At 44.0% G+C, this 12,864-nt stretch overlaps 5 protein-coding genes across 5 annotated transcripts; 4 read left to right on the forward strand and 1 right to left on the reverse strand.

Moving 5' to 3' along the window:
* Positions 1–424: 424 nt before the first annotated feature.
* On the forward strand, positions 425–777 carry COX16 (cytochrome c oxidase assembly protein COX16; the record flags this gene model as incomplete). Its single annotated transcript, XM_033567402.1, has 2 exons — positions 425–616; positions 697–777. The coding sequence occupies 2 exons, from the start codon at positions 425–427 to the stop codon at positions 775–777; spliced, it is 273 nt and encodes a 90-aa protein (XP_033429397.1).
* Positions 778–2,240: 1,463 nt separating this feature from the next.
* On the forward strand, positions 2,241–5,903 carry ptpA (putative protein tyrosine phosphatase (Pyp1); the record flags this gene model as incomplete). Its single annotated transcript, XM_033567403.1, has 2 exons — positions 2,241–3,656; positions 5,291–5,903. Coding segments are annotated over 2 exons (2,029 nt in total), but the record flags the coding sequence as incomplete, so codon positions are not given.
* A 319-nt stretch (positions 5,904–6,222) lies between these two features.
* Positions 6,223–6,879, forward strand: ATNIH1004_002719 (uncharacterized protein; the record flags this gene model as incomplete). The annotated part of the gene is made up of 1 exon (XM_033567404.1): positions 6,223–6,879. One exon carries the CDS (start codon positions 6,223–6,225, stop codon positions 6,877–6,879), a length of 657 nt encoding a protein of 218 aa, XP_033429399.1.
* An 823-nt stretch (positions 6,880–7,702) lies between these two features.
* ATNIH1004_002720 (uncharacterized protein) lies at positions 7,703–8,263 on the reverse strand (the record flags this gene model as incomplete). Its single annotated transcript, XM_033567405.1, has 1 exon — positions 7,703–8,263. The coding sequence occupies one exon, from the start codon at positions 8,261–8,263 to the stop codon at positions 7,703–7,705; it is 561 nt and encodes a 186-aa protein (XP_033429400.1).
* Positions 8,264–10,089: 1,826 nt separating this feature from the next.
* On the forward strand, positions 10,090–12,091 carry ATNIH1004_002721 (FGGY-family carbohydrate kinase; the record flags this gene model as incomplete). Its single annotated transcript, XM_033567406.1, has 4 exons — positions 10,090–10,299; positions 10,369–10,465; positions 10,532–10,929; positions 11,033–12,091. The coding sequence occupies 4 exons, from the start codon at positions 10,090–10,092 to the stop codon at positions 12,089–12,091; spliced, it is 1,764 nt and encodes a 587-aa protein (XP_033429401.1).
* Positions 12,092–12,864: the final 773 nt, after the last annotated feature.

Genomic DNA, 12,864 nt, shown 5'->3' on the forward strand with positions numbered 1-12,864 from the left:
GTTATCTGACAAGGAAGGGCACTGTTTCAAAATACATATTTTGCTTTCCTGTGGCTCAGTTCATTGTTTATTTAAAAAAAAGTCCTTTCCCGTTCGTGCTTCCAAATCCAGCAATGTCGGACCTATATTTCACCGACTGCATTGTCCATTACTTCGCCTCGAAAAAAGTACTGAATTTTCCTTCACTCATGAAACGAGTTCCCTGACCTAGTGAGAATTCCATGAAGTTTTGATCTTATCAGCCTACCAAGCAACTGTTAAAATAATCAGGTGACGAAGATAAACTACGACAATGCCTGTATTTCAGGCTAAAACATTTCGACGGGCAACAAATGCATCATCTTCGTTTGGGGAACGGGTTGGTGCAGCATATAGAACTAGCCTTCCCAAGCATCCCTTTCTTTTGTTTGGTCTCCCTTTCGTTATGATAATAGTTGCTGGGTCGTTTGTCTTAACACCAGCTACGGCTCTGAGATATGAGCGATACGACCGCAAAGTCAAGCAGCTAAATCAAGAGGAGGCGATGAGCTTAGGTCTCAAGGGCCCGGATGGAGAAGAGGGTATCAAGAGAAATCCTCGGAGGAGAATTATCGGAGACGAAAGAGAGGAATATTATGTGAGTATTGATATTTGTTAGAAAAGCTGTTGAATTATGAAGGAACTTGATCAAAATAAATTGTTAACTTTTGCTGGCAGAGGCTCATGGCCAAGGATCTGGATGACTGGGAGCAGAAGCGGGTAAAGAGATTCAAGGGCGAGCCCGATGGGAAACTATAAATCTGGGCCTTCACACACTATCTAGTAAATAATCTAGCTCTTCCTTGCCCTAAGTTAGCCAAACGGCGGTAGGTACTGGTGTTCAAGCATCTCTCCATGTTGGGTATTCATCATGTTACTTCGGCAGTAAGTAGCGCCTAGTACCTACCTAGGACCTGGCCACTCTTTCCAGGCTCTATTCCAAACTAACATATCCATCTAGCACTTTGCTTAATTCATGCCAGCCTAAGAAGCGCCCTTAAGATAAATGATATAAAGCTATCTTGTGCCAGGAAACAGGATATTGGGAAGTTTAACAGCCGGGGAAAACAAGTTCCGAATGAAAACTATATTATCCATCGGAATAATTGTAACTGTTATATGATAACTGACGAAGCAGTCTCCGTATAAGCAAATAGGCGTCCTCAAGGCGTATCTACCTACTGTAATCGGTAAAAGCAACCAATCCCGACATTAGCAGGCAGCATGAAGCTAATTCTCAGAAATTCCGAATGCATCTAACTAACCAGTTAACTAACCAGTTAGTTAACTGTTAGACACGATGAGATAATCCATATTAACTAATAGTGGACATTCATTAGTTAGGTAACTAGTCACCTAGAAGAACAGTCCAGGTTCGTTGCCACTCGTCATTGCTTGTTTGGTTTGGTTAGATCCAGACCGGTCGCTGAGGTACATGATTTCTTTTAGGCTCTTTTTCTCCTCTTTCTGCACGTTTTTGCCGCCGTTTGCCTACCTCATAACGTCATACCCAAAGAATCACTTTGTTCTCTCATTTGCCCATTATATATGTCCAAAAGAATGGAGGAAGAGAAAATTTGCTTATTCTATGTTTGATAACGGTGGTGGGTCAGTGATATCAGGTAGGCCCCTCCCACCCCACTTTCCCTATTTCAAGGCCTCGATTGGCTCAACAGAGCGCCTCTCTGCGATTATTTTCGGCTCCCCTTATATGAGACTACCCACAACCACCGTTTTGGTTAGAACTTCTACCGTTTATCTTGTATCCTTCGTTTTTCTAATGCCTAATCTTGGGGTTTTGTCATATATCACTTTACCTGCAGTGCCGGAAGACATCACCCCTTTTTCTTGTGGGTTGTGGAATATATCCACTAGAAGTCCTCGAGAGACAGCAGGCTTTTTGACGTCAATTTATCTCCTGTACTCCGTACTCGCCACGCTATTTCCATCACCACCTTTTACCTTATACCCCCTCTTCTCCTACCACCTCTCTTTTATTTTCCATTCTATAGAGCATTGATTGTCATCAGATTGCATTTAGCCTTGATGGGGAAAAATTCGGCAACTGTCGTACAGCTCAAAGTTTAAGGGAATCTTTAACCAGACGCGCAGCATTTCGGATCTTCACGAAATGGCAAAGAGGCTCTAAATTTGATTATACTATCCGAACCATCAGGAAAGATATCAAATGAAATAAGAAAAGGAAATCTTTGAGAGGAACCATGTCTGCTATTTCAGGCCCAAGATCACCCTCTTCTCCGTGGCCCTCAGAGTCCCCGAATCTGCAACGCGCAGGCCCTTCGAATCCAGCGGCCCTTTTCCCTTTATACGATCCCCATCCGTCTCCGCGCAGTCCCAACATCAAATCCCCCAAGACAGCTCCAAGTGGTTCCGGATCCAGTTATTTCTCAATCAGTGTGGACAGCTGTGTAAATTCGAGAAAGAAACGGGATACGTCATTTTACTCCCAATATTCAATCACTAATCCAGAATCGCAATGTCTACCTAAGAAGACGGTGTCCGATAAGGCGGGCGTCTTGAAGGCGACATTGAGGCCCGACGAACGCAAAGAATCCTCAAATTATGCACTTACCTTAAACCGTGATCCGAACAAACAGAAACTAACTTCAGATTGTTCGAATTCTTCGTTGGAGTTAAATTTGGGGAACTACTATGCCGTCTCTGCTGAGCACTGTGCAGAGCTCCTTGAATCATACCAACATGATGTCATGTTGTTAGATGTGAGGCCATTTGCGCATTTTGCGAAAGGGAATATTAAAGGGTCATTGAATCTTTGTATCCCAACCACTTTACTCAAGCGCCCTTCGTTTGATACTAAAAAATTAGAAAACACGTTCACAGATGAGTCAGACAAGAGAAGCTTTGCGAGATGGCGAAAATGCCGGTACATCGCCGTGTATGATGCGGCTACATCTGATGTAAAAGATGCTGTTCAATTGACAAACGTCCTGAAAAAGTTTACAGTTGAAGGGTGGAATGGCGAGGGGCTGATACTACTCGGTGGCTTCAATGCCTTCTCTAATCGATTTCCAACTTTCGTACAACAAAAATCTCTCATTCCTGGGGTATCCTCTAAGCCGTCTCCGATGCAGATCGATCTTCCGGCTGGTGCTCCAATTTCTGGCGGGTGCGCTTTACCAGACGTCTCTCATCCTATTGTCCCATTCTTTGGAAATATACGCCAGCATATGGATCTTCTTGGCGGTGTGGGTCAAATCCCTCTTCAGCTACCTAAAGGGTTCACAGAGATCAAAAGAAAATTGCTTCCTACTTGGCTGTGTGAGGTGGCAGACCCAGCAGACAAGGGCCGGAACGTTTCTGAAAAGTTTTTAGATATTGAAAAAAGGGAGCTGGAACGTATGAAGCAAGCCTTGTCATACAATAAATCTGTCGATTCTACCTCAGTCGATGCCCCTCGTGGCAAATACCGTGTTGCCGGTATTGAAAAGGGAGCAAAAAACAGATATAATGATGTCTATCCTTTCGACCATTCCAGAGTTAGGCTACAGGATGTCCCCCGCGGTGACTGTGACTATGTGAATGCAAATTATATGAAAGCCGAATATAGTAACAAACGCTATATTGCTACACAAGCTCCTGTGCCTGATACATTTAATGTAAGTTCACAAATCACAGATCATCTCAACACCCTTGCCCCTTCTACTACGTTCCTAGTATTTGGATTGGGATAAAAAGGAGTGTGATGCAGAATCTAGCCTAACTTACTGATATAATAGGATTTTTGGCGTGTGGTCTGGGAACAAGACGTGCAAGTCGTCGTTTCTCTAACTGCAGAGATTGAAAAGGGCCAGGTCAAGTGCCACCCTTATTGGCAATCCGGAAATTATGGACCTTTACAAGTCAACAACTTTTCCCAGAGATACATTTATATGGATTCCCCTGGCTTACATCAGTCTGGAAGCTGGCCAGACAAGTCTTGTTCAGACTCCATTGGTGATTCTGGCAGTCCTTGTATTATTATGAGACATTTTAGCTTATCACATTCGGCTTTTCCATTTCAGCCGCTGCGTGAGGTCACCCAATTACAGTATCCATATTGGCCTGATTTCGGCACCACGTCGCAGCCAAGTCATCTCCTTAAACTGATTGCACAGTGCGATAAAGTGAGAAGTGCAACAGCCAATACAACAACTTACAGCAGCAACAGCCCGAACCTCCAACAACAGAGACCAGTATTGGTACACTGCAGTGCAGGATGCGGCCGTACAGGCTCTTTCTGCACAGTTGATAGTGTCCTGGACATGCTTAAACAACAAGGCTTGGAGAGAATTGCACATCAACATGACAATTCAACGAAATGCTCCTGTGATAATTGGCTACAAAATGAAGATCTTATTGCAAAGACCGTGGCTGATTTTCGTACTCAGAGGCCTGGTATGGTGCAGAACCTAAGTCAATTTGTCTTGTGCTATGAGAGTGTATTAGAATGGACCGTCTCCCAAATGGAAGATGATGACAGCTCTTAAAACAGAAAGATGTGTACTCAGACATTCCTATCTAAATTTTTTAACTCACCTCTTCATAGAGTTTCAAGCTGTATGACAAGTAAACATGTATCCATTCCACTTGGGAAGTTTGTTAACTGAATATGATGTTCTCCCTTCTTTTTTTGTCCTTCTAACAATGCCTCCGCCTATTAAGTTTAGGCCAAGATAGATCTTTTAGAACATATGTTGCTGACCATTTTTTGGATGCGAATGAGAAGGTTGGATTTGCCGTTATAAGGCCTGGTAGGGATGGATCTTTAATTATTTTAGACAATCAACAGTGGAGAAATAACTGTCGACAGATATCCTGGTATTGCAATAGATGATCTGTTCAATTCACTTCAGTCATTATGTGAAAGTATAGGTTACAATGGAGTAGGCAACAGTGGGTGCCTTAACACAGTTCCCCACCAGAAAGTTGTATGAAACCACAATACTATATATTCGAAAACAGCCACCAAGAAACCTGCATTCTGGAATCATTTAACCTATCCGCAAGAATATCGCAAGCTGGAGAGAGTTTTATTTCCTTACTTTGAGCGTGACTTGAGATTTATGCCATGCTACTAGATCTACCCCCGGAACTAATACAACTTATTCTTCACCATTCCACTACGCCCACTTTTTTGCAGGCAGCTTTCTCTTGTCGCACTCTCTACAAAATTGCGTCCAGTTGTCGAGAGGCTCTCTTGCATCATCTTCATCAAACCCCAGGGTTAAACCCAAACATTCACTCATTTCAGTCGAAGCAGCTGTTTCAGATACTTGTGGACCGTTCATTTCAGCAGCTATATGGGGCGCAATTTCATGCTCGCTGCACAAATTTTCGATTTGGAGCAAAGGTGCTCGATGTTAAGTCATCTTCGCTTGCCCCCGACGACCAAATACTTGCTTTGGTTATCAGAGACCAAGAAGAAGTCCATTTATTCCGGGCTGAGAATGGAGACATTCAGCATAAAGCTCAATTAAAATTGTCTTTGGGCCAACCAGGGAAAATTCAGGTGCTCAAAACGGCTTTCGATAGTGACGACGGTGTCTATGTTCTCCAACGCTTTACTCCTACTGTAATCGAAGACGACTTAGAAACAGGGCATCCATTCATCAGGCAGGCCCTGCAGTCAAGCTCCAATGGTGGTCGGCTCTATCTCGCCCGCCATTCTTTTCGGTTTCCTCATTCTCCTGTTCGAGTGTGTACATTTCCGGATCAGGTAGACTTTGAGCCCTTGGCTATTGCTGCTTCCCACAAAGACACCTTTGCAATATCTTGGCAGCATGTTCGTGACCCTTGCATTCATGAAGTGGTCCTTTACACCGCACTGACTGAGTCGAGTGGCGATGGCGCGCCGGGAATAATAGGTTCGTTTTCCAGATCAGTTTGCTCCATGCGTGCATTCTCAATGCACTCTTTCTGATTTCTTCCCACCATTCTTTCTTTCTTTCTTGTTTACTATGGTAATACTAATAAGGTCTAGAACTTAGCTACAATTCGTGTGTCCTCGTTGACGGGGAACGGCAACATATACGCGACGACAGTTATCTTCATGCGAGGTTAGCTAGAAGTCACTTACTCCACGAGAAGGGTTCGGTAATAGACCTTGCATTTAACGACAGGTCAAGCCAATTGCTTTATTACTATCGGGCAGAAACTTTATACGGAGCGTTTCAAAGGATTAATATGTCATCCTTCCCCATTCAGCCCACGTTGTATGAGAACTCATGTCTGGTGCGGTTCTCGGATTCCCAGAGCCTTCTTTTCTCTATTGCGATTCCCTTCTTTGGTACACATTCAACGCATACCGAGAACGACCGCTCCCTATGCCGGTGGAAATACCTTTCCTTCGGTGTCGCTACTCACCGTGCGGAAGATTGGACTGTCGCCTGCCTGCTGAAGTCTGAATCTGTCTGTCAGTCTCGAAATTGCGGACATGTATTGAATCTTGAGCGTGGGCGGCGATTTCAGGAATGGACAGTTGTTGCGCGACTCTGGGGGTTTCAGGAGTCAACTAATTCTCTGGGCTGTAAAGTTGCTGCTTCGAAACGTGGCACACGAATTGCTGTGGCAAACTGGAAGCGCCTCTATATTTGGGCCTTGGAGCCGGACGCACTTATTGAACAGAATGGGAATGGCTTCTATCCACCTTCATCACGGTCAGAAAGATGCGATATGATTGAACTGCGGCCTATTGTTCTCTCTCTGGATGCTGTCTGCTTTAAGCTGCAGTTCACGCATAATGAAAACGAACTCGTGGCTATTACGGACAGGGGGATTGTGTACTGGGATGTCGGTCCATTTGGAAGAGGTCAACGGAAAACGCAACAGTTGGTCATTTAGACTAATGGATGATTTACACATTGTAGGAGCAGCTAAGTGGTATATGTAAAGGTTAGGCATGCTGCCTCTGGGAAGAAAACTGTCAGCATCGAGTTCATTCGTTCCATACCCAACCCAAAATCCAAGGTGCCATAGTCTACAACCAGGTGTATACCGTGGAATCTGGAACTATATATATGTTCACCCATAAATGGAATCTTTAGGTCGTCCTTCAATTATAGATGTGTAGTCTCACTATTTTCATAGTGTCAACCCCAGAATATATGGAATGGATATGTCGTATGCTATACATAATGGAGGTATTATCTACCCTGAGGCTTGGAGGACCTATGAGGTATACAGCTTAGGAAGCAGCGGAGCAGAATCATCAAGATTATTGCCAACAACTTCTGATAGAGTGCAAACACTCGCTGCTTTATGTACGTAGCATGAGAGTCCTACAGCCGTCGTTGGTTTGTGTTCGGTGAAACTAGGATTTTCGGAGACCTCAACCATTGTCGAAGTGTAAATAGCCGGTACGGAGGTCTAGACCCCGATAGCCAAGGGTACGACATATCCTAAGACGTGCGTAGAGAAGTGCCTTAACAATGGCATTGGAGGAATGATATGGGTCGATAATATGAATATCAATATAAACTGTCCGATTATATCTGAGCGGATGATGATGGTGAATACCCTTATTGCCCTTCGCTGCCACCAGACAAGGCCAAGAATGTGATGATGAGAAAGACCCACCAATACCTAAAGCAACTCATGTTAGGGTGGTCATCGGCACGAAAATAATTGGTACCAAACTTGGAGGAACGAGTTAAAAGACAAACACCTACTTCTGGAAGAGGGTTTTCTCAGAGACTTCTTCGGGACCTGCACCATCTGGGCTAACCACGATGGGCTGGTTAAGGTGTGGACGAGGACCAGGCTCACTGGGGACAAGCTCGACGATAGGGCCAGTTGAGGTTGAGGAAACGGTCAAAGTGGAAGATGGGATTAAGGAGACATGGTAAATCTCATTGGAAGGGTTCAAGTGAAGCCGGAGAATTGACTTATGTTCTCGGGACCCCGACAGAGCGGAAAGCGAGGTCAGGGTGCCTACCCATCGTTTGGACTTTGCGGTAGGGATATATAGACCAATCTGGACCGTATCCTGGTCAATTGGACTTTGAGTCTTCTTATTCTCGGAGGATGTGGGATTTGGAGGGGAGTACGATATTAGTTCGGGCTTGGAGGAAGTGATCGGATCGTGGGAGATGCGAGCGAGAACCGAAGGCTCGGGAGCCAAAGGGGGCCAGTAGAATACATCTGTTGTGGTAGAAACTGGAGACTTGGCGAGAGAGGCAGGGCAAACCACCGAGATAACGGAAAGGACGATGGTGGAGGGACGCATGTTGAATGGGCGCTGATGGAAAGACGCAGTGGCCCAGTTCAAAAAGAAAGCATCTGGATGGAAGGTGATGATTTTACATTGACTGGCTAGGTACATGTTACCTACTGTACCTTACGTTATGTAGTATGGTAACGTATTTTATCACCGACCGGTCACCCTGCATACCTTCGATCATTTTTAACCACCAAATGGCCACTAAAACATGCATTCAAAATTAATTAAAAAATATTAATAAAATTATCTGAATTTAAAAGGATATACTACCTGATTATATCCCTAAATTCCGCATATATTACACCGTGGTTTTTTTTGGGGGGGGGGTTTCCATGGTTGCTTTAAATCCTTGTCTATCACCTTATCTAATTAAGCAGCTTCTTAACCACGCTTGTGACCTTTTTCTCCATCTTAATACCTCCTGAACTTATAAGTCTTCTTTGTATCACGATTTACTTTATAAAAGTGTTCGCTTCCTGCAGTTGCCCTATTTTGTGCCTAATAAGGACGCCAGCTTCCATTTAAATTCCACAAGCTTTTAGTAATCTTATTAAATGCTAATTAAATTAGTATGGGCTTGGGAGCTTGTTGTACACTGCTGCTGTATTTTTTTTTAAACAAGACCTAACTGTCTATTTAACTCTTTGGTTATATAAGGTGTTTAAGAAGTCCAATCTGATAACTAAATGCTTGATAATAATAAGGGTGGTCTTGTAGTAGATTGGAAATATAGCTTGTCTAGTAATTTTTTTTTTTTTTTTTTTTTTAGGTTTGTATAGAACTAAACCTGCAGCTGCAAAGCTACTAGTAACAGTACGTAGTTACTATATACATATTTAATAGCCTGAAATAAGTAATATTAAATAGTTGGAGCAGGTGGGAGGGGTAAGGGGAAAAGCAATATTGCTTTATTTTTTGTGTAAAAATAATTAAATTCTGTAGCTGTATAGCTTCCATAACTGCGCGTGTATTTTAATATTTTTGTAAGACTTAATAAAGCAGGAGACTTGTGTTTTCTGATTAAGGTTTTTATAAGAATACTGGCCATATCACGTACAGTCTTGATTCTAGGAGAAAGCCCACGTTAATCAGTATTAAGAAACCATTTAAGCTATTTTCCTGTATAGGTGTTAATTTTATACTGTTTGGTGTTGAACCAACGCGTGGAGAGCGGCCATTAATCAGGCGCTTAGCGTTGTCCGAGGCACTCCATAAAGCTTAGCTGCGGCTGAAATCGATTGAATATGACCTGATTTTATTGATTAAATTGCAGGCAATATCGTGTCTTCATTTGAAAGAGATAAATGTCGCGTTTTGGTAGCCATTTTGGTGGTTGAAAATGATCAAGAGTTGATTGGGGTATGCAGGGTGACCGGGACCGCTCGCTGATAAAATACGTTACCTAAAGAATCAGGAAATAGACTGCTTCTTGGCGGACCCATATTCATCCTTTCCGAGTAAGACGGGGACTGCGGAAATGAGGTCATGATTTGATTTGATTTGCCCTTCCCTTTCCCAGCTTTGACAGCTGTACCTGCGGAAGGTACTCCTCCGGAAGAATTGGGTCGACGACAGCATATTTATCTACCTTAGTATACTTGGGGTAGCTGCTTAATTGTCTCCAAAGATACCAGAGATATCGAACCCGGCGTTGTGACGGTAACATCAACTTCCAAAAGCTGCTGCTTTCGTCAACACCTACTCTGGTACTTCTGGGCATAATCTACAATTATTTCTTCTCTAGCTCCTAGTGCCACCACGATTTTTCAAGAAGATTCCCTCGTCCTCACAATTTGTCCCTACCATCGTATATTCTCTCCTAATTCTTCACCATGACTTCTACGACTTCACTGCCCTATCGCCGCCCATCTCGACAGGCCTTGAGGGATGCCCGGGAAGATATCCAACCCCACATAGATCACTATATCGGCATCGACGTTGGAACTGGAAGCGCCCGTGCCTGTATTATCGACGGTAGAGGTGACATTGTTGGATTAGCATCCGAGAATATCGGACTTTGGCAGCCTCAACAGGGTTACTACGTATGACTTGTCATTTGACACATCCTTCTTCAGCTATCGCCTTGAGCGCTTGCTGACAGCTCTGGATAGGAACAATCGACAAACAATATCTGGCATTGCATTTGTGTTGCCGTCCACCGTGCCATCAGCCAACACAATATCGACCCAGACACCGTAAGAGGCATCGGTTTTGATGCAACCTGCTCACTATCAGTGTTCTCCAATGTTACAGATGAACCAATATCCGTTACAGGTCCCAACTTTGACTCAGATCGCAATGTCATCCTCTGGCTGGACCATCGCCCTGTGGAGGAAACTGAAAAGATAAATGCCACAAATCACAATCTTCTCCGTTATGTAGGTGGGAAGATGTCTATCGAAATGGAGATCCCCAAGGTTCTATGGTTGAAGAATTACATGCCCAAGGATCTCTTCGACCAGTGCAAGTTCTATGACCTAGCTGATGCGCTTACTCATATTGCAACTGGCAACGAAAAGAGAAGTTTTTGTAGTGTCGTCTGTAAGCAGGGTTATGTCCCTGTTGGTGTGGATGGAAGCGTCAAAGGTTGGCAGGAAGATTTCTTGACAGAAATTGGCCTTGGGGATTTAGCCAAGGATGATTTTTTGCGAGTCGGAGGAGTTGATAGGGTGGTGAGCCCTTTTTCTTCTTCTTAGATCCCCTCTTTCACGTAGCTGCGTTGACCTATTGGATATACTCGCCCTTTTGGATTCTTGACTGCTAACCAAGAATCAGAACGGCGATTATCTTAGTGCTGGCGAATTGGTCGGAACACTTTGCGATAGAGCAGCTGCTGATTTGGGTCTTCCTGCTGGAATTGCTATAGGCAGTGGTGTTATCGATGCTTACGCAGGTTGGATTGGTACCGTCGGCGCCAAAGTCGATTTGGAGTCTGAACAACTGAGCTCGGATGTCGCTACAAACGATAAGACCCAGGCCTTCTCCCGTCTTGCAGCTGTCGCCGGGACCTCCACTTGTCATCTAGCAATGTCCCCTAATCCTGTATTTGTCCCGGGCGTGTGGGGTCCCTATCGTGATACGATTCAACCAGGCTACTGGATGGCTGAAGGGGGCCAGTCAGCCACGGGCGAACTACTCAAACATGTGATTGAGACGCATCCTGCTTTCAATCAGGCGGTATCAATCGCAGAGTCATACAATGCCAACATCTATGAATACTTAAACGAGCACCTGAAAGAAATGGCCCATGAGCAAAAAGCCCCAACTGTCTCCTATTTGGGTCGTCATTTCTTTTTTTATGGGGACCTTTGGGGTAATCGCTCACCCATTGCAGACTCAGGAATGACAGGCTCTGTGGTAGGTCTTACCAGTGACAAAACAGTGGACGGCCTTGCAGTTTATTATTATGGCACTCTCGAATTCATCGCCCTGCAAACTCGCCAGATTGTTGAGACCATGAATCAGGCTGGTCACAACATCACGTCCATTTTTATGTCCGGATCTCAATGTCAAAATGATATTTTGGTGAGGCTCATTGCATCCGCTTGCAATATGCCAGTTCTTATTCCTAGATACATCCATGCTGCCGTCTGTCATGGTGCAGCAATGCTCGGCGCCAAGGCTGCCAGTGCCGATACTGATGGCGTCACGGAAGATCTGTGGGAAATTATGGATCGTATGAGCAAACCTGGAAAGAAAATAGTACCAACGGACAATGTCAACGAGAAAAATCTACTTGACGTCAAATATAGGGTCTTCCTCGAGCAGTGTCATAAGCAGCAAGAATACCGGGCCCAGGTTGACCAAATTGTGAACTCCTGGAAGGTTATTTAACATATCACCATACACAGGTGCGAGGAATTGGTTTATTCTAACAGCAATAATAATGACTGTTGAAGTGTGGATGGATTCTGTCATACTTTCGGATTCCTGTCATTATCCGCTCTACTATGAGTATTTATTCTGGATAGAAATAGAATGCCTCTGAATTTAATAAACATTATTGTAGTCCCAGTCATACAGGTCAATGCTCTAGAAGACAAGAACAACTTCTAGGAAGCACCAATCAACACACGCTTGACAGATGAAAGTTTTGAACCATGGGTCCTCCGTTTAAAAAGTACCTTAACAGGTGAAATTGCAAGCTAGCGTTTTCAGTTCAACGGTCTTAGCACTTCAACAAAAGTCCCTCCGAGCCTCCCCGGGCGCCCCCCTTCCATGGACTAGAAGGCTAGGCCGCTTCTTGACCTGCCGATTGTGTGGAATTTCTCGGAGCTGCTGGAACCTAGTGCCAGTGTATCGAAGCGATCAATACTCATGGTATCCATGTTACTATAACCAGACAAATAGAAACCAATAACCACCACAAGATATGTGAGTACCAGGATAGAACCTTTGAAATAGTTGCTCTTTCCTTCTCCATGTACATATGATAAAAGAAAAACACAAAGGATAACCGAAACCATATCCCACTGAGGAAAGATTAGGCTACAAAAGATCAGCTTGTTCTGTTCGATACAGTGAACAAAAAAAAAAAAAAAATAGAAAGCAAAGCAAGGAAAGAGACATACTTGAATGACCTTGATAGGAGTTCTGCTGGTTCTATT

The sequence above is a fragment of the Aspergillus tanneri genome, assembly GCF_003426965.1.
Source record: "Aspergillus tanneri strain NIH1004 chromosome Unknown AapTan_1_pilon_pilon_pilon, whole genome shotgun sequence".
Classification (NCBI taxonomy): Eukaryota; Fungi; Ascomycota; class Eurotiomycetes; order Eurotiales; family Aspergillaceae; genus Aspergillus; species Aspergillus tanneri.